Raw genomic sequence first — 20018 nt, 5'->3', positions numbered from 1 at the left:
CAGCATTACTTATTTATGCCGGATACGTTTCACCAGCAGGAAAAAGGGGTTCAGAAGGGGGTGTCAAAGTGTATTCTGGGACTTGTAGTAAAATCCTGGCCTATATTACATACCTCTACAGCAGTGTTTCTCAAAGTGTGGTCCGGGGACCACTGGTGGTCCGCAAGCTATCCCAAGAAGTCCGCGAGCAGACGTGGTAAAATACAATATAGATGAGTTGTTTGCAATATTGAACCAACACTGCACATGTAAGCTACGCCAGTTTAAATCGTTTGAATCTGCTGCAATAAGCAGTGCAAAGACAATAAGGAAGGTTGTCCAGTGAGTAGGCCTATTGTGCAATATACTGTTGAAATAGGTCTACTGTTGTTGTTTTTTTAATCTAGGTGGTCCGTGAGGTTATTTTTTTGTCTGAAAAAGTCTGAAAAAGTTTGAGAAACACTGCTCTACAGCAATATCAATAGGTACTACCAGAGAGGGTTAAAGCAAAGTAATCAAGGATCTTTGGTACTACTGCAGCAGGATCCGGTTTCTTTTTCTCAACTTGAGTAATTTTCAGACATAAGTAGCAAACTGTTTGTCTCATCCCAGTGTAAGACATCCAAAGCCCGGGGACAGTGAGTTCCCTTTGTCCCAAGTGGTGCTGTGGTCGTCCAGCATGATTAACAGTTGAGATATTTGAGAGCCGCCTAACTAGAGAATGAGGACTTGGTCATTTTCCACAACCACCATTAAATCAGTGTGATCTGGATTACAGACAGGGACACAGTGAGTAGGAGAAAGAATGTGTGTGTGTGTGGGGGGAGGAGGGTAAGAGTGAGAGAAAGATAGAAAAGGAGTAGAAGAATGGACAGAGAGAGAGAGAGAGAGAGAGAGAGAGAGAGAGAGAGGTTAGAGAGGAAGAATGCCCCAAAAACAGAAAGTAACCCTGGAGCAGCTAGCTCCTACACACACCTGACAACAATTAGCGTAGCTCTCCAACACAACGCCCTCACACCGCTGTATGTGTGCACTGACCCACTGTTCTGCTGACAACAAGAGACCCTCTCTCTCCCAAACTACCCCCGCCACACACACACACACACACACACACACACACACACACACACACACACAGGGCCCCCGGTCAGCCCAAGGCCTAGACTGTCCTCCCACCAACCCCCCCCCTGAACCTAGCATGCCTTGCTGTGTGGTTCTCGCGGTGGGAAGCCTCAAATGCCTGTGGTGTGGACAGAACAGGACGCGATTAGGAGGACCAGGCCGTGCGAGCGCCAGAGCGCAGCCATGATGAGGCACTGGGACTGTGCTGCACTGGACGGGTGACATCGCGTGTGCTGCTATGACAGCGGCGGTGGTTAGCCAGACATCGGGCCTCTCGGGGGAGTCGTGTGTTTGGAGGTTTTTAAGATGAGCTCTGGTAGGAAGAGGCGCTGTGAACTCACAGAGCTACAACACAAACACACACACACACACACAATATGACGATACACACAAAGGCAAGCTTGTTTTGGTGCATCCATCAGTACCTGCTGTGTCCAGCGTTGCAGAGAGTGGAACAAAACATAAGAGGGGAGGGAGGGAGAGAAAGAGAGAGAGAGAGAGAGAGAGAGAAGAGTCCGCCAATGTGGAGAGTGTGGTCTGAGGCCTGCCAAATGCCAGAGTTATGCTGTGGTTCGCACAAAAGAGTGTGTGTGTGTGTGTGTGTGCGCGTGTGCGTGTAAGACAGGGAGAGAAAAGGAGAGGAAGAGTGCTAGCAAGCATGTGTGTGTGTGTGTGTGTGTGTGTGTGTGTGTGTGTGTGTGAGACAGAGCGGGAGAGTATGTGTGTATTTGCACAGAATCTCACCCCCTCCTCCCTGTAGGCCTTGTCATGGGTCTGCCTCAGCCACACACACACACACACACACACACACACACACACACACACACACACACACACACAGCCAGCACACTCACGCCATCCGCAATCAACCGGAAGACAAGCCCCCGTGCTCGGCACCACACTCACCAGGGGAACGGAGAGAGAGAGGGCAGCCAGTGAAAGAGGAGGAGGAGGAGGAGGAGGAGGAGGAGGTAGCGAAAACAGAAGGTGAGGAAAGGGGGAGGATTAGACCAAGGGAATGACAGAGCGAGTCAGGAAGGAGGAGAAAATGAACGACAAGAGAGGATGGTGATGGGGGAAAGGGGATCAGGGCAGCAGTCCTGCAGTGTGGACACGTGAGAGGGACATAACATGGACGGAGGCTGTGAAGAAGGGATACAGGGAGTATGGAGAGAGGAGAGCTGTGAAGAAGGGATACAGGGAGTATGGAAAGAGGAGAGCTGTGAAGAAGGGATACAGGGAGTATGGAGAGAGGAGAGCTGTGAAGAAGGGATACAGGGAGTATGGAGAGAGGAGAGCTGTGAAGAAGGGATACAGGGAGCGATGGAGAGGAGAGCTGGAGCACTGAGACCAGGTGGAGAAGGCAAAGCGCTGATCTGCGGTCTGGGTGGTCCCAAAGAGACAAGCTTACACCTGAATAGCTAGTGAGCAAAACCTAGCCTTTATCCATCTCTCTCTCTCTCTCTCTTTTCTCCTCTCTCTCTCTCTCTCTCTTCCTCCCGTTTCGTTAGTCAAGAGAGAAACCAAGACTTGCCACACACTCACCCAAGGCCGACGTCACAGCTGAAGAAATTCCGCTGCCCGCGTGAATGAATAAGATGGACCGCGCGGTAATAATATTTACATTAAAGCAAACACACTAATACATAATTGTGACACGTTTCCAGAGGCTCGCAGGCACAAGAAAGCCTTTCAAATCATGCATGCAGAAGGCACGTGTGAGGAAGAGAGAGAGAGAGAGAGAGAGAGAGAGAGAGAGAGAGATGAGGGACAAACAATCACAACACACTGCAGCTCATTCTCTAATGTCATCCAGAGTGGAGTGTGTGAAAGCGACGCTTTAGACACCGTTTTGACGAGCCACATCAAAGGGGCTCTCTGATTCTCTCCTCCACATGTTCCAGTTGTCAGGAGAAGAGCAACAAAACCAGAGAGAGTGAAGCAAAACAACGACTTCTCTGATTCATTATTTGTTATTTCGGCGCCACAGCTTCAATCAGCCAGACCGAGAAACAGAGTCGTCAGCTCCAGCTGTTTCTGAAAAGCCCCTTGAGAAACCTTCCAGATTAACAATGAAATAAGTTTCTCTTTTTCGGAAAGATGAGCGCTTGCTTCAGAGCAAAGAGAGAGCGAGAATGAAAAGAGAGAAAGAGAGAGAGAGAGAGAGAGAGAGAGAGAGAGAGAGAGAGAGAGAGAGAGAGAGAGAGAGGGGGGGGAGGAGTGAAGAAAAAAAGAGCTCAATCACTGGGAGTGAAACTCTCTCACGCGTGCGTTAAATCCAGTCAGAGCTCTCGCACATCCACGTTCGGCACCCAGCTGTTGAGCCGTGAGGCCGCGCCGAATCTGCGCTGGAGCGGCCGATGCTGCTGATAGCGGTGCGGGCGAGAGATTATTTCCCGCTCTCTTTTTCTCCTCTTTCCCCTCCCTCCATCTCTCCCTCCCTCCCTCCCTCCCTCACCCAGCTCTCTTCGTTTCTCCTCAGGAGTCGCTATTCCAGACAGGAAGCGCAAGACCCTGCGGGATCAGCTCTAAACAATTCTGTTCTGCTTCACTCTTGTGAAGTGGATATAAAGAGATTTCTTTGGGTCTGCGTTTTTACCCCTCTCAATAAATAAATAAGGAGGCTAGAGCGAGGGGGGGAAATGTGAGAGAATGAGGAAAATGCAAAACAATAAATCCAACACACACACACACACACACACAGTCTTCTGAGATTAAGCATTTTGGGGACTTGGTGAGGTCATTAATTGAGTGAACAGCACGGGCATAAAAGCCGAGACTACTGCACTCTCATTTTACAGTAAGGGAGAGAGCCGCCTGCCAATATCCTTGCTTTCCGCAGCTCAATTTGCAGCCGCTATCTGCCCTCCCACACGACACATTTCGGCTACACATCTTTGTATTTCTTTTTAAACGCTTGGTCCCCCCCCGATCAACTGTCTCAGTTGGCTTCCAGAGGCGGTTAGGGGCCCGGGCGATTTCGCCGCAGATTGGCTCTCAGAAAAAAAAAAAAGAGAAAGAGTCCGCGCCGAGAAAAACGTCAGCTAGCCACCACACTCGTCTGCGTAAACAGGCCCTGCAGTCGAGAGCCAGGTGCCACATTCCACTCACATTCGAGTCAAGGTCGTTAAGACACGTGTGTGATTTAAACATTACACCGGAGGCGTGCGTGTGTGTGGGATGGTGGGTAATGGTGGAGAGACTGAATGATTATACAGTGTAAAATATCCTCCTCTGTGCCCAGTTCTCTGAGTGCCGCAGACACAAAAATCTCGGGGGTTGCACAGAGCCGCTCCATAGCAACTGATTTACGCTCGGCAGCGGTGGGTGAGGTCAGTGCTGGTGATTGCGGCTCCCTCAAACAGAGCCGCCACTACTGGAGGAATGCGAGCCGTGTGAGTGACTCGGATGACTTTAAAGATGCACATTTTCTGGGGGCCGGGTAAACACAATAAAGCCTGATGAGTTGTGTGGCTGCCTCTAACTACACACTCTCTCACTCAGACACACACACACACACACACACACACACAGAAGTAAAGGTAGGACACAGCTCCAACATAACCTCTTCACAAGAAGGGGCTGTATTTTGAAAACTACCATTAGAGCAATGCTTTTACAGGTGCATAATGGTTCCTCCAAACCAATTAACAAACACGCTCTTAGAACGGCCCAATAAGCTTCAGCCATTCGAAACTCAAGTCGGGTCATTTGTGGTGAAGGCCGAACCAAATGAGATCAGAGGGAAGGTGGAGCAGAGAGCTTGTTTTCAAATCTGTGGCTAATGCTTGCTGGAGTAGCAAGCCTTGCATGTGGTAGCTTTAGTGGGATTTTAAGGCAAGTACTTGTTGTATGCCCTTATGTTAGCAGGAAACTGAACATGCGATGCGACCTTGACAGTCCCGACACTACGGCCTCCCTGCGGAGATAAAAGAACAGAGCCGTGGCTGGGACGGAACCAGACCAGTCAAGTTCCCCATCAGATACAACTTATAGAGGAAGATCTTAATGTCTCCCCAAGGTTCCCCCAAGATCACAGTGAGGTCACTAGGGTAAAGGCCAGCTATTCTCACAGAACACTTCAGGAACAGCTGAGTTATCCCCATCACATCCTGTCCACACACACACACACACAGGAATGTGACATCTGACACACTTACTGAGAGTATCCCCGAGAGAGGTTGGACATACATGTGCAACACCCTTAAGATGGAGTTTGCATCACCTTCTGTCCTTTCCTTCCTAATCCTGCCACGATCAATAGTTTCCAGCCCAGACATTTCAGTTCAGCATTTCCACACATATAGATTTCCAAGAACATGTGGTACTTCCGTGTTCAATGTTGTAACCTACTAGCATATATACTTCCACAAAGCATATGTAGAGGCTAACATACACTATTCTTATTTATCTCCAGTACATGGTCCACAGAAACCAAACACACAAACAGTGCATTAAATAAATACATTATTGTTGTTCTCCTTGGTGAAGTCTTACCAACTTTTTTAATTGTTTACTGTTAAATTTAACTATTGCATTGTTATTTGTATGTTGCTTTGGACAAAAGCGTCTGCTAAATACCATAACCATAACCACAAATACATCCTGGCCTACTTCAACTCATTTCAGAAAGGCTAAACAGACCAAGCAAGAGCCTCGGCAAGCATGCGGTGAATCAGACAAAATAAACCCAAAAATAAGATGCTTGTGTAACAACAGAGGCTTCGGTGATGAGCATAGCAGCAGCACTTGCCCAATGATGTAAGCCCTTACGGCCGTGGACACTGGAGCGAGATGCAGCACTCGGGCGAGTTGTCATCAATCCAAGTGGGGCAGAATAACATGGTCCAAATTTTTAAAAAAGGTTGCAGAGACATTAGGAGACTGAAAAGGGGTCCACTTGATTAATGGCAGTATATTTAGTGATATTTTTGCCTTGTGTATATGAACAGGTATGGCATGAGATATACCTTATACAAGATTATTTACCTGTATCCTACAAAATCATCAGAAATGCACATTTAATGACAAAAGCCATCTTTTATCACACAAAAATGTAAAACTGTGTGGTGAAATATTCTTTATATAACAAAAATTAAACCAAGTATTAATCTTAAAATGTGGGTCAGTATAAGTAAGTATATATACTCTTTTGATCCCGTGAGGAAAATTTAGTCTCTGCATTTATCCCAATTCGTGAATTAGTGAAACACACTCAGCACAGTGAGCTGCCGCAACAACAGCGGCACTCGGGGAGCAGTGAGGGGTTAGGTGCCTTGCTCAAGGGGACTTCAGCCGTGCCTACTGGTCGAGGTTCAAAATGGCAACCCTCCGGTTACAAGTCCGAAGTGCTAACCAGTAGGCCACGGCTGCCCCACAAAATGACCTCACCTGATGACCTCCAGTCTGTCAATGGCATAAATCAGAAATGGGGGTGGGGGGCAGTGGAACTTTGTTATTTGAATATTATCAGTCAGTAAAATAATTACCCTGTGAAACTATTTCCTGAGAAGCACATAGGCCTAGATTTTCAGCAAAAACATCAGAGGTACAGACCTCAGAGGCAAGCTACAAGTTGGCTGCTTCAGTTTCGGTTTGAACCACACTCCTCGGAGCTTGACCACCACAACAACAAACTGGTCAGATAATCCAGCTGCATCTACTACTCAATCCAGGCTCTGAGTGTCCTCCAGCAATGCGGTCAAGCACACAGACAGAGACAGAGGCTAATGATACTTCATGACAAATCAATTAATAACAACTTATTTTTAATTACCAGTAATACATTTAAAACAAATATTATAAATAAGTAATAAATTGTGACTGCCCTTGTCCAGCACAGGTCGGTGCTTTGCATTGTAAGATGAGAGAGCGTCTGCATGCACACAAACCATCTCTGGAGTTCAACAACAATTAACTGATGATTATCCCATACCCCTCTTTAAAAAACAAGTTTCAAATGAATATTTTGTTTTTAAATTAAGTTCACAGACCATCTGCTGTCTGTTTTCTAACTTATTAGTTTCCCAATAAATCATCATCATTGTTTACCATCTGGGCATTCTGACTCACTGGAATAGCTTGATCTGTTCCCAACTGAATATTCAGTGAGAACAAATAATCAGTCAAGTCAACATATAAAAAGGTCAGGGAAGGAGGAAAAAAAGGCAGTTTTGACAGCGATGCACTGGCTTACTAGTGCAGAAAGGCTTGGGGACATCAATGGGATGTTTTCAAGAACAGCCATAGTGGCATTCTTTCCAGTTATTGCTTGGCTTCTTTTCCATGATAACACACTGGGCATGCTTTTCACTTCCCCTGGAACAAATGGGAACGCCAACGCTTTCAGCCACCATTCCCACCCATGACAAAATACTCCTTCCCGCCCCAAAGCAAAACAAATATTTTTCCAGGTCAAGGCTAAGGGTACTTCAGCTGTGCATCGCTGCATTGCTAAAATGGACGGGAAGTAGTTACCTAGGAAATACAGCCCCGCTTCAATCTGGCCTTTACAAGCAGGTTGTAGTGTACTTTGGCAGCGGGAGAGGAAATGACTTCGACTCCCAGGCCCACCGTGAGCGGAGAAATATAGAAGAAAGAAAAAGCATGAGGGGGGAGGAGGACGAGGGAGGTAGGGAAAGATCCAGATATACCACAGGCTACCTCAGCAGCTTCCCTTTTTTTTTCCTGATAGCACTGAGTTGACCACGCAGTGTGAGGGGACAGGGTGTGTTTGTCTGTACACACATGCATGCAGGGGGAATCTGGCTTAATGTCTGTAGGAGGTTTTAAAATTGTATTAAAAAAAAATCAATCAATCTACATCGTGAAAGCAAAATATGAGGAGTGATACTGATTGATACTGGGACTCTGATGAAGACACTGTTGTGTCGAAACGTTAGTCACTACTAGCACCATTACAGTCTGCTAAAATGATTTGTGTGCTCTGGTTCTTTCCTAGGCCTCGGTCTTCTGAGGTGGCCCAGGACCTGCTGCTGAGTGATACTGACACTTTCTAACCTTTTGTTAGAAAGCCTATGAGTGCAGTCTTTGTCCACCATAGTTGTATAACACTTTACGCACGTCCCTAGGTGAGAAAAAGTCGCAGGCGTGACGTCCCAGCGAGGCTATCCTTGAAAGAGTCACACCGTCCTGAAGGGACAGTGGTGCAGGCGGTCATAAAACCCAGACCTCAGAAGGGAGAGCGGGCCTGTTTGCCAGCCGCCAGCCCTTGTGTCTTACCGCATGAAAATCCCATCCTGATACTGCTGATCACGAGATTACGGAGGGGAGGAGAACAATCGAGTTCCACAGAGCACGTGCACACGTTTCCATCCGGCTGATGGCAGACTCCTGACCGACTAAAGGGGACTGAATGACTCTTTCAGCAATTTGTGAGAATTCCATTAATCTGCTAGGCGAGGCTCTACACATTGAATCTCCCGGTGACCCATGCAGAGGCAGAACAGCAGCAAACTAACACGGCACATAAGCAACTACAAAGTGTGCCTCACTGATCGCACTTGATTCGCTTTGAAAGGTCTGACACGATAGCTTGCTCCTCTTGTAGGGGGAAAAAAAAGTACTTTTTTTCCACCCCCTTTTAAAAAAAGTTCACTCAAAGAAGACAAAAAAAAAAAAAAAAAAAAACAGATCAAAAGAAGCAGGTCAAAAGTAATTTCAAGGAAACAAGCCTGTTGTTTTGATCATACTCCTGCAGAACAAAAGGCGAGAGCAGCACAGGCGCAGGCTACTGCTGCCTTTTTACTACGACTCCAGAGGCTGGTCCACTCTGAGGAGCTACATCAAAATAACTAGCAAAGCCGGCCCGATTAATTCAGCTCCCCGACTTTTCCTCGTGAACCCCAGTCTGGTGAGCAAGGTAGAAAGAGAATTTAGTCAGGGGCTTCTGAGCAAGCCCCTAGAGGTTGAAGATGGATGTACATCTGCATGTGAGTGCAGACTACAGTTAAGGTTATGGCCCAACCAAGCTCTGAAAATCTCTATGATCAGTTTTAAAAAAAGCTTTAGACTTACAATTCATATCCAGGGGTGGGGCAGGGCTAAAGACAAAAGCCATACTCTTGGTTCTCTCATTGCAATATGTTTTTTTTTATTAAAGTACCCCATGGACACAGTAATAAATGACTTACAAAAAGTCTAAACACCTTTTCATACTTCCCATGCCTATTCTGAGAGAAACATTTCTCCTCTCCTCTTATGTAATCTCTCCTCTTTAAATTACAATATTATCGCATCAGGCACTTCAGAGGAGAGCAGAATAATGGCCAAGCAAGCTCGGGTCTCTCTTTTTGCGGTGAAAAGGAGCATTTTAGCATTCTGTTCATTCCACAGAAGCAATCAACCAGTGCCTGCCTGTGTCGTCAACCAAGCAGCGGGGCTGGTGACCTGAAAAGGGCCGCCACCGCACACAGGTGCCTCAGCATCCATGCTTAAACAGAGATACCGGCCGACAGGTCGAACTGCCTCTTCAAAGACAAAAAATAGCACCCCAGAGGAGCCATAGACTAAACGAAAAGGACCAAAAGGTGCTTTCCTCTATGCTAGGGGCATAGGAGTGGAAAGTCAAAGCTCGCCACATGAGGATAATTGTGATATTTTTTGCCACAATATTTTAGATTCACAACTGCACAGGGGTTTGAGTATATTCCATTTGGATTCAGTTTTCAGACAAAGAGTCATTTACTAAATATCAATCAAATCATATCAGAGATCACATATCAAATATCATGATCAAATGTATTTCCAGTCTCCAATATCTCAATGCTTTGGAGCATTAGGTGGGCTTTTACTCTCTTGCTTTCTTTCTGTACACAGAGTAACCCCTACACCCGGCAGTTTTTTTTTTATTTCAATATCCTGCATATGGTTTCTATATTCTGTTCTCGCGTCTATGCCTCGCTTCTTGGAGTGGGTAAGCATAACCCAGAGTTTAAAGATTTGTTTCCACTACACACAATTGGAAATTGAGATCTTTTTTTTTGTGTTACGGGTTTCTTGTTATCCTTCTCCTGCCAGAGACCTGCATTTGGTTAAATATGAGTGGAACATTTGCTACAGTGTTTGGAGAGAAAGAGAAAAGGAGTGAGTGAGTGAGATAGATAGAGGGAAAGAGAGAGAGAGAGAGAAAGAGAGAGAGAGAGAGAGAGAAAGAAAGAAAGAGAGGGGGCAGGCCAGGCTGTTTCATCACCGAAATGAGATGAATAAATATTTGATCAGTGCTGCGGATCCTACGCTGTCGTCTTTGTGTAATTGTGTGGAACAAAAAGTACAATTTCAGTACGTTTTCACATCTCCATGGAGCCTCCACTGGTTACGCACCGCCTGGGGTAAGACCAAAGCGGTGCACACCCACACACACACACACATCCACACACCCACACCCACACCCTCCAAGCCTGGCTCATCCTATTCAACTCTGACACTGACAGGTTAGGTTAGGTTAATGGGGTTTTAGTGCAACTTTGTGGTGGATCACATTAAATCCTTCACCTGCCACCAGCTTCAGATTTACAAGGATTGGTGTTCATTCTAGTCTGGGCTCAGAATTAAAAATACATTCCAGACATGATGATGAAATTCTCACACATCCTTATGAATTAAGCACATGCTCTTAAACTTACTAGGGTGGTTTTCTTGAAATTTCATCATTTGAAATTTCGAAACATTTTTTTGTTTTGTTTTGTTTTGGTTTCAGTACACCCTTCAGCTGCACATTAAAAATGAAACAAGAAAAAAAGAAACCACCTGCAGGGCATGGGCCAACAATCAACCGCAGTCTCATCATCCAGTCTCTAAATTCTCTTTAAGAGCAACAAGGTTTTATATCCACCACTTACAACAGTTCAATGTGTATCTTTTTATGGTGGGGAGTGATCATTGTGTTCTCTGATCACAACAGAGAAAGTATTTGCCCATGAACAACATGGCGCCTGAAGTGTATGTCATGACATCTGTCAATTAGGAAGCCCAGAGCACAATCACGTGGCAGGATCAGTGGATCCCGTCACTTCCCATCTCCTAGAGCCCATGGCTGGGGAGAGTAGTGCACAGACTAGAGATAGGAGAGGAACAGAGAAGAGAGGAGAGGAGAGACAGGAGGGGAAGAGATGGAGGAGGGGGGAGAGAATAGGAGAGGAGAGGAGAGGAGAAGAAGGGAGGAGGAGAGTAGGAAAAGGGAGGGGAGGAAGAAAGAGGAGAGGAGAAGAGGAGAGGAGGGGAGGAAGAAAGAGGAGAGGAGAAGAGAGGAGAGAAGACAGAGAGGAGGGAGGGAGGGAGGATGGGAGAGGAGAAGACGGAGAGGAGAGGAGGGGAGGGAGGGAGAGAGGAGAAGACGGAGAGGAGAGGAGGGGAGGGGAGGATGGGAGAGGAGAAGACGGAGAGGAGAGGAGGGGAGGGGAGGATTGGAGAGGAGAAGACGGAGAGGAGAGAGGGAGGGAGGGAGAGGAGAAGAGGAGGAGAGGAGACAGAGAGGAGGGGAGGGAGGGAGACAGCAGTAGCTCCTCCACTCATGTGGGTTACGGTCTTCCCGACTCAATCACACAACTGCTACTGACACACACTTCCACTGACCTCATTACCCTCATCATGCTTTAAGAAGGAAAAGGAACAAAGCAACATGATGATGGGCTTGTACAACACACACACACACACACACACACACATGTACACACACTCACACAAACACAATTAGCAAACACCAGTTCACCACTGGTGCAAGCTAACAGCAGTTAGCCACACACACTCCCTTTATGAGACCCCGGGGGGACAAATTACAATATGGCCGCCACCGATTCTCTCTTCATTATCATAATGTCCTCAGCAGCAGAGATGCACAAAATAACACATAAATAGAGGTCAGTCGCCTGTGGGCCCAATGGGAGCAGGAGTCCAAAATAAAGGGACCGCAGTACGGAGAGCCCGAGGCAGCGCCTGGCCACGTCAGTTAGATGCCGTCATTTTTCCTGCCCAACAAAAGACAGCCATAAAACCTGGAGATCGACAGATTTTTGTACTAATAAGTGTGACGTGTGTACGTGTGTGTGTGTGTGTGTGTGAGTGTGTGAGTGTGTGAGTGTGTGAGTGTGTGAAGGTGTTTTCTCATGGTCTGCCATAGGTCACTTCATTCCATCTCGGCACCGACTAGACACCGGGGGTCACAGAACCAAATAAAGAAGACATTCATCTGCTTTGACGTTTTTACAATGATGGGTATTTTATGCACTTTTAATGAAAATGTCTGCCCCATACAGTGGCTCAACCACAGTGAGTGTTGCACACATTTCTAACCCTTGTTCTTCATCTATATATTACTCTTGTTAGCAATAATTTAGTACATCCCTAACAATACACCGTCTCCTCATTCATTTCACTATCTGACTATATTTAATTTCTTTTGCACTGACATCCTGCCAATACTGAAATTGATGAAGACATGAAAAAAAAAAACAACTCCAGTGTTTGGCAAGCCTTCAGACTGGGTCTGTGCTGCTGATAATGGCTTGGCCCAAACAGCACAGATTTACACGGCACAGTCCAAGGCTGCTATGGACATGATCATAATCCCATCACTTGAAGGGTCACTGGTGAATTACTGCAACAAAACAGCTTGGAATGACACACCACCGGGCGTGGACATGCAAGACCCAATTACAATCCAATCCAAACACAAACAGTTCTCCGTTTTAAAAATGTGGATAAAAAAAAATGGATGCTTGACTGAGATGGAATGGCTTCTGTGTTGCTATTTAGTCACGTCACACATCTGTGTCACATGCGGGCGCACACACACACACAGAAAAAATCATGCACACACTACAAAAAATCTATCTCCACAGAGATGCCATCTGTCATTGGCAGTAAGTCCTCCCAGTTTTTTATTACAGTACACAACCACGTCCTGGTCATTTAAAACATCTGTCCCTCTGTGCACAGCAGACACTCACAAGGCTGCACACACACTCAGACATACACACACACACACACACACACACACATTTACTACATGCAGACAAAAACACGTGCGCACACAGTCTACACACAACCAGACACACCCATACACACATTTACTACATATTACATAGACAAACAAACACGTGTCCGTGCACACACACACACACACACACACACACAATCATCTCAGAAGAGATTTTGCATACTACAAACACACATGTTGTGGTGCACAGCAACTCTACACATTCATCAGATGACATTTCTCCCTCAGGCACCCACTAATTGCTTTTCCTTCAACCCCACTGAAATTCTCACTTGTGGGCTATTTCTCCGAATCCACCTGAAACTGAATTGATTTTGTTGATCTCCAATTGTCACTCTAAGATGCCGACAGGCAGAAATTGCATGACATCTTTGAGCAACATGATGGATACTGTTTAAAGAAACAGCCCTTAATAACGCTCACTGACAAGTCACACTCAGAACATGATAACAAGCAATTATGCAGACTAGCTGGCTTCCTTCCACACAGATATTACACATTACATTTAGATAAAAACATAGATGGAGAAAAATTCAAAATCCAAAAAAGTAACCCAGGTAGTGAGATGGCGATGGGGGGGGGGGTGCATATGTGTGCAAGGGGGGTGTGTGTCTGTACTGTACTAGCTGCTGTGAGACATGGCTAGTCCACAGGGCTCTGAGGAAACTGGACTGGGGAGAAGTTCCAAAACAGAAGAGACGAGATGCGAGGCACAAATCTGCCCGTCACGCCAGAACTGGGATAATCCCAAACCCCCTGCCCTGTAGCAGTTGGCGGTAACCATGCGCGTGCAAGAACACACACACACACACACACACACACAGACACACACACAGACACACACACAGTCCCCCATCCTTAACAGGGCCTCAGTTTAAGAGAGAGTATAGCCTAGAGGAAGAGTGTGGGTCTCTGCATTGAGGAGGTTAATGGAGCCTTTCCTCCTCCTCCAAGTGCTCCTCTAGCTCCTCCTCTCCCTCTCTCTCTCCTCCTCATCACACCAGCAAAGACGCCTCGGGGTGGATGCTGCACTAGAGCGAGGGGATCACTCTGATTCAGATGGGGGCCATGCCACACGCAGACAAACAGGATTTGTGTCAGCAGCGTGTTGTGTGTATGTGTGTGTGTGTGTGTGTGTGTGTGTGTGTGTCAGTGAGGCCTCTGTGTTCTCCAAAGGCCAGATTAAATTCTGCGCCAATCCGCCGAGACCCCGGTCCATGCTGATTAAAACATGCAGAGCCACTAGTCAAAAAAGATGCTCTCCCTCTCCTCCCCTCCTCCCCTTTCCCCCAGTGGTCCCGGAGCAAAGATGTTCTTAATTTAGCCCTCCATAATCTACACACGTGAGGGTATATTTCCATAAAAGATCCTAAATAAGGATTAGTCCCATTTAGTTTGTTTTGCTTTTGTTTTCATGCAGCGTTGCCCTGCTAATCTCTGACCAAATTAAAGTGGAACTTTGGCTTAAAACAAGGTCCCCGTGACCTTCCCTGGTACTGTGACAGCTCCAGTCAGCAACAACGGAAGACACAGAGTCTGGACTACTGTGACATACTGTAGCCTTAAATTCCTGTCACCTTGTGCATGTAAAAAGGCCACAGGCATGTGGAGGTTGTTAGTTACAGTGAGAGTGTTTACCTTTGCACACACATACACACACACACACACACACACACACACACACACACACACACACACAGGTGCACTTGGCTGTTTCTCCATGCAGGTTGTAACAGCTGCTGTGACACACAGAGTAGTTGTGGGAAACGGTTTTGTTTTCCGTGGGATTTCTCAAAGCCCTTAGGGCTAGCCGAGACAAGAATGAACACAACCCTCTGTCACAAGGCTGGCATCAAAAAGTCACAGAACTGGTAGATGACATCTTTGAACACCATACAGTTAAATACAGAGGTTAAATTGGGATTTGTTGGCAGAGCTGTCCAAACTGGGGGATAGGGAGTATATTTCTATCATAGGCCTATACAATATTTTCTTCATGGAGGTCTACTTTTGAAGTCCTCTCCCTGTAGTTTAGTGGTCATTAGTGCTATGTAAACTGTACTTCTGAAACTTCGAACTTAGATTTACGAGCATATATCAGCATATCTAAGTAACATTGGCAACTGAGGCCTAATACATTTTGAGTAAATTAAATGAGGCCTTGTTCTTGTATGAAGCCAACACATTTACCATTAATGATATAGCTATAAAAATGGCTCACATTACCTAGCCAAAGTAAACCGAGTTGCTCTGATATTTCTTCTCAAACCACAATATGCTTGATTTCAATATGTTCTGCCTTGCTTATCCAATTTGAACAAAAGCATCAACTATCTTAATGCAACACTTATGTTTGTCACTTAATAGTCTATAATCGAAACAATGTTTAAGGAGAATATGAATTTAAGATCTATTTTGTTATTGACTGTTTCTGACCATTTTCCACATTCACCCTCACTCTGCCATCTGACAAGCGGCTAACGTAGCTTCAACCCACTGACAGAAAAAAAGAAAAACCAGTGAAACTTCAAATGTTCGCAAGTTCTCGACTCAATATGTTCTGTACGGCAAAACAAAACAAAATGCGAAAACAAAAAACAAAAAAAGCATAGCCTATTGCCGAAGAGTGCATGCAAGAATGACTGCCCCCTGCTAAGTATGCGCAGGGGCTCAGCACCAGACACATTTTAGGCTTATGTGCCAGGGCTGAGCCCTGGACAGCCCCGGCCCAATTTAACCCCTGAATACTTGCAACAAAATGATGCTTCAGTGGCCAAAGTCTGACAGAGTTAAAACATAATCAGCAATTTCATTAAATATTATTCAAAATCTACACTGGAGGTCCAGAGGAGAGCCCCTACCACTCAAAATGTTTTACTTATCCTACCATATCGCCTTAAAAAAAACATAATGAGACAGTTCACAGAAGAATATTGCATAGGTAGGCTATCACTGAAACATCTCAATACACAGCTAGATTCTGATCAACTGAATGAGCATGGAGCGGAATGGGAGCCATAGCAGAGGTTAATATTCATTAGTGTCACGGTAGTCTTCCCCAATTTCTCACAGGGCATTTAAGTGCCAACACTGACTCCACTATAAATGGTCTCAACATCCTCATTGGGCTGTAATGTTATGTGCTAGGCTAGGCTACAAGCCCGGTCTCTGAAGCTAAATTAGACTAGGCTACTGGATGAATTCAACTGAGGCTCTCATACAGACCTTCTCTTTAATGTGCATTAATGACTAAACCAAATGGCAAATGACAAAGCGAATGTGTACATTGTCAGGTGTGGTTATAGAAGTCTGTAAAACCTTTAAACGTGACACATGTCCGCCCATCATCATGGACCTTGGTTTGGCTGTCCAGATTAGTGTGAATAGATTCTTGGTTGAAGAGCGCCAATCAATAGTTTTCTGTCTCCCAATACAGACTCACAGTCACTGCACCACTGAGAGCGTTTTTCATGCAAGGCTGAGTTATCCATCGAGGAAAACACACCATGACAAACTGACATCTAGCCCGTCGCAAAGACAGGAGGCAACCAACATGGTTCTACCCACACCGGAGCCACATATAGGATTCATTACAGCCCACACACCATCGCCCCGCAGAAGCAATATTGTAACAATTAAGCAACATGACACTTACTTTCCAATGACCTCGCACAGCTCGTACACATCTTCAAAGAGAACGTCGTCGTCGGCCATGGTCCAACAAGACTGGGGAAAATATTCCCCCAAATCCTAACACAACGGTTGGCTGTATCAGGGCAAGACACCGACCACAATAAAAATTGTCTGATGTTGCAACTTCTGATCTTCCCGTGGGCGACGAAGGTATCTCCGAACAATCGTTCCGAAAGCTTCCAAAATTCCTATGGGCGGAATATTTTTCCCAAACCGTCCGCGAATGCCTCAGATGAGGACCAAGCCAGCCAGCGAGCGCTTAGTCCGTTTGACTCTCTTCGGCCCCACCTTCTCCTTGTTTCCCCGGCTCCCTAATCCTTCGCTCTGAGCCCTACAAACTGATATTCAGACGTAATTAACGACTAGTTTACGCGACTACCGCTCATGCGATGCTATTGTAGTCTATGCGTACCTTACCTAAGGGTTGCTAAATCCTGCAACCGCTATAACTGGCTGGTTATACCGACGTACAGTTAGCTGGTTAGCTAACAAGCAAAATCTAATTGTTTTTACTGGCAAACGTGATTACTGTAATAAGGACATTACAAAGGTTTGATGTCCCATTAACGCTCTTGGTAAATGAAAGGAGACGCCAAAATACGCTCTAGGTATATGCGCTCATTTTGGTCTTTTCCGTGTGGTTCAGGTGGGGTGCCTTTCTCCGCTGCAAGAAATGGAACTCAAAGGCTTGCTGTATCTCCGATTCACCGTTGCTCTAGTTTTCCTCCGTCACTCCTATGCTTGTTCCAGCTTCCAGAAAAGCCAAGCTCCTCCCTCTCAAGGTTATGAAACTGGCATGCACAACGCCATAATGGCTCCGGCGCAGGGCTCGTATTCAAAGCTCTTCCGGCCTAAGCGAAAACAGCGGCTTGAGCCAACATGAAGGACTCAATGGCTGCCGACTTTCGTTTCAAACAGCAGTTTCCTAATTCATTTTCAATGAGCACAAGTCATTCGCACACCAATCCGCGGTGTCTACGACAGTCCAGAGCGCACGCGTAGGTCATTCAAACCCCATCAGCTGATTAAGGACTTCTTTCGCTCAAATCCTATCCATGACCCTACCGCCTTCAGCCCACACATTTCAGGCGCACCTTCCGTAAACATTCAGTCATAAATAAGTAGTCCAATAGTTGTCTGCTCAATAGGCCACAAAACTAAAATTGGAGGTAGGCTGGGCTAGTTTACTGAAATAATTAATTCTTAATGTCCACATTTCAAGATATGAAAGGTTATAAAAATAACACAACTCTGGATGAAAAATTATGAATAGGCCTAATAGGCCTACATACAATTCCCAAACCACTTGGACAAGGTGTGCTTGAATGTCATAATGCTTAATGTAAACTCTTTTCTCAGATAATTTACAGAAAAAAAAAAACATTTACAGTAGGCCTACACACCATTTAGAGATTGGCCTACCAGTAGTATTGTCCTACCAACAACTGGCCCAATGATGAACTTCACTATTACGTAAAATGTCTGACCCATGTGTTCTCTCTCTCAGCTTCCTTCATGGCAGGACTTCAGATGAATAACTGCTTAGTAAGAGTCGAGTTAGCATATCTTAGTAAGAGTCGAGTTAGCATATCTTAGTAAGAGTTGAGTTCGCATATCTTTCCGTCCTTTTCTACTCGTTCGGCTGTTATATCACATGACTATAGTAATATTTGCCTCCTCTGCAGTCCTTGTTCCGTTGGAGTGTCGATGAGCAGTAGGCCTAGTGTGGAGGATTCATGAGACGATGAACCTGAACCTGTTCGTGAGTATCACCATCTGCAATGACCCAGCAGTGATCACTCATCACTCATGGGTTGAGGCTATAATCAGAATCAGAATCGTGCTTTCTTGCCAAGTATGCTAACACACATGATTACTTTGTCTTTGGACATTGGTGTAAATAATTAATAAAAATAATTGATTATTCAGTAAGACAAACTGTAGAGATAGCCATACACATAGTATTTAAGCAATAGCACGAGTAAGAGTGGCATTGGTAAAGGATATACCCCTGGCTGTGATTCGGCCGTAGGCACGATGTCAGAGGCTCAGCCTTAGGCCAAGGCAGCAGTTATCTCTTAAATTCAGAATTATATTTTTCATTGATTACCTTACTCTTTCACTTCACCTCAACCCAAAAAATAACAGGAATCGTATGGGTGATTTTCAACTTCAACTAAATCTGAATGTTTTATAGCAGTGGAAATCTTAGCATGTCAGTGCCTAAATGTATTCCTAAAAACATACTGACAATGATACAAGTAATAAATAATTACAGCTGAATTATAATTAGCAACAATGCACTGTCTTTTTAAAATAAATTTCAGCCAATGCAAACAAGTTAATCAATAGACTAATAAAATACAATCAGATTACGCATCATGAAAATAGCATAAGATACAAACAGTTTGTAAATACATAATAAATAAATTACTTTATGAATAATTACCATTCCAAAGATGGCATTAACGCTTAAAGACATCTTTGTCTGAAGTGGTCTGCATTAGCTCAGTATTTCTTTTCAACAAAAACATTCACTGCATTCATGGTGGTCTTAAGTCTCTGACTGATTTTCTTTGGGTATAGTCCAGAATTAATCCGCATTAAGAGTACTCTGTCAGCTCCTCTTTTCCAAAAAGCTGACTCCCTTAACGGAGTTATTGGCAAGGCAGAAAATCTGGAGCTCCAATCTCATGTCAGATGAACTGAGCGGAGTACTTCCAGACAGCTTCCCAGTGAAACCTCAGGTGGTAGTCTGGCGGTGGTGGGCTAGGTCTGACTCCTCCAGTTCTTTCTGCAGCAGCTCTGAAATGGGTTGTAGAGTGGACGTGGATAAGGCACCCAGCTCACCCCAACATTCTAAAGTTGGCATTTGTTGGTTGCAGTCCAAAACATTTTCAGAAAAAACTTCCACACTCCACACTCCCCAGGCCCAGACTGTCTCCAGAATAGTTAAACTTGAACAACTCAATCCAACAAACACCAGCGAACTGATGGTGCTCACTGACCCAACTGTTGGTGTTCGTAGGAGTTTGTTGTGCAGTGTTTGGGAGTGAGGAGGTACCCACTGGCTACCATTAAAATTGATGAGCATGAATAAGAGGAACATCAGTTTCCATCTTTAGTGTTTGGCTCCACAGCTGTGTGTGTGTGTGTGTGTGTGTGTGTGTGTGTGTGTGTGTGTGTGTGTGTGTGTGTGTGCGTGTGT

The 20018-nt window shown here is 45.3% G+C and overlaps 1 protein-coding gene across 19 annotated transcripts in view; it reads right to left on the bottom strand.

Moving 5' to 3' along the window:
* The window catches only part of caska (calcium/calmodulin-dependent serine protein kinase a), a 193516-nt gene extending 175965 nt beyond the window's left edge, over positions 1-17551 (bottom strand). For 15 of the 19 annotated variants that reach the window (XM_048239918.1, XM_048239920.1, XM_048239925.1 and 12 more), the window contains exon 1: positions 16773-17551. In XM_048239918.1, the coding sequence (XP_048095875.1) occupies positions 16773-16831 (59 nt within the window). In that variant the 5' untranslated portion in view covers positions 16832-17551. The remainder of the gene's footprint in view (positions 1-16772) is intronic. The other 4 variants (XM_048239923.1, XM_048239931.1, XM_048239929.1 and 1 more) reach the window with 1 other exon arrangement.
* Positions 17552-20018: the final 2467 nt, after the last annotated feature.

The sequence above is a fragment of the Alosa alosa genome, chromosome 3, assembly GCF_017589495.1.
Source record: "Alosa alosa isolate M-15738 ecotype Scorff River chromosome 3, AALO_Geno_1.1, whole genome shotgun sequence".
In the NCBI taxonomy this organism is placed as follows: Eukaryota; Metazoa; Chordata; class Actinopteri; order Clupeiformes; family Clupeidae; genus Alosa; species Alosa alosa.
This window is presented reverse-complemented; position numbering and strand designations above follow the sequence as displayed.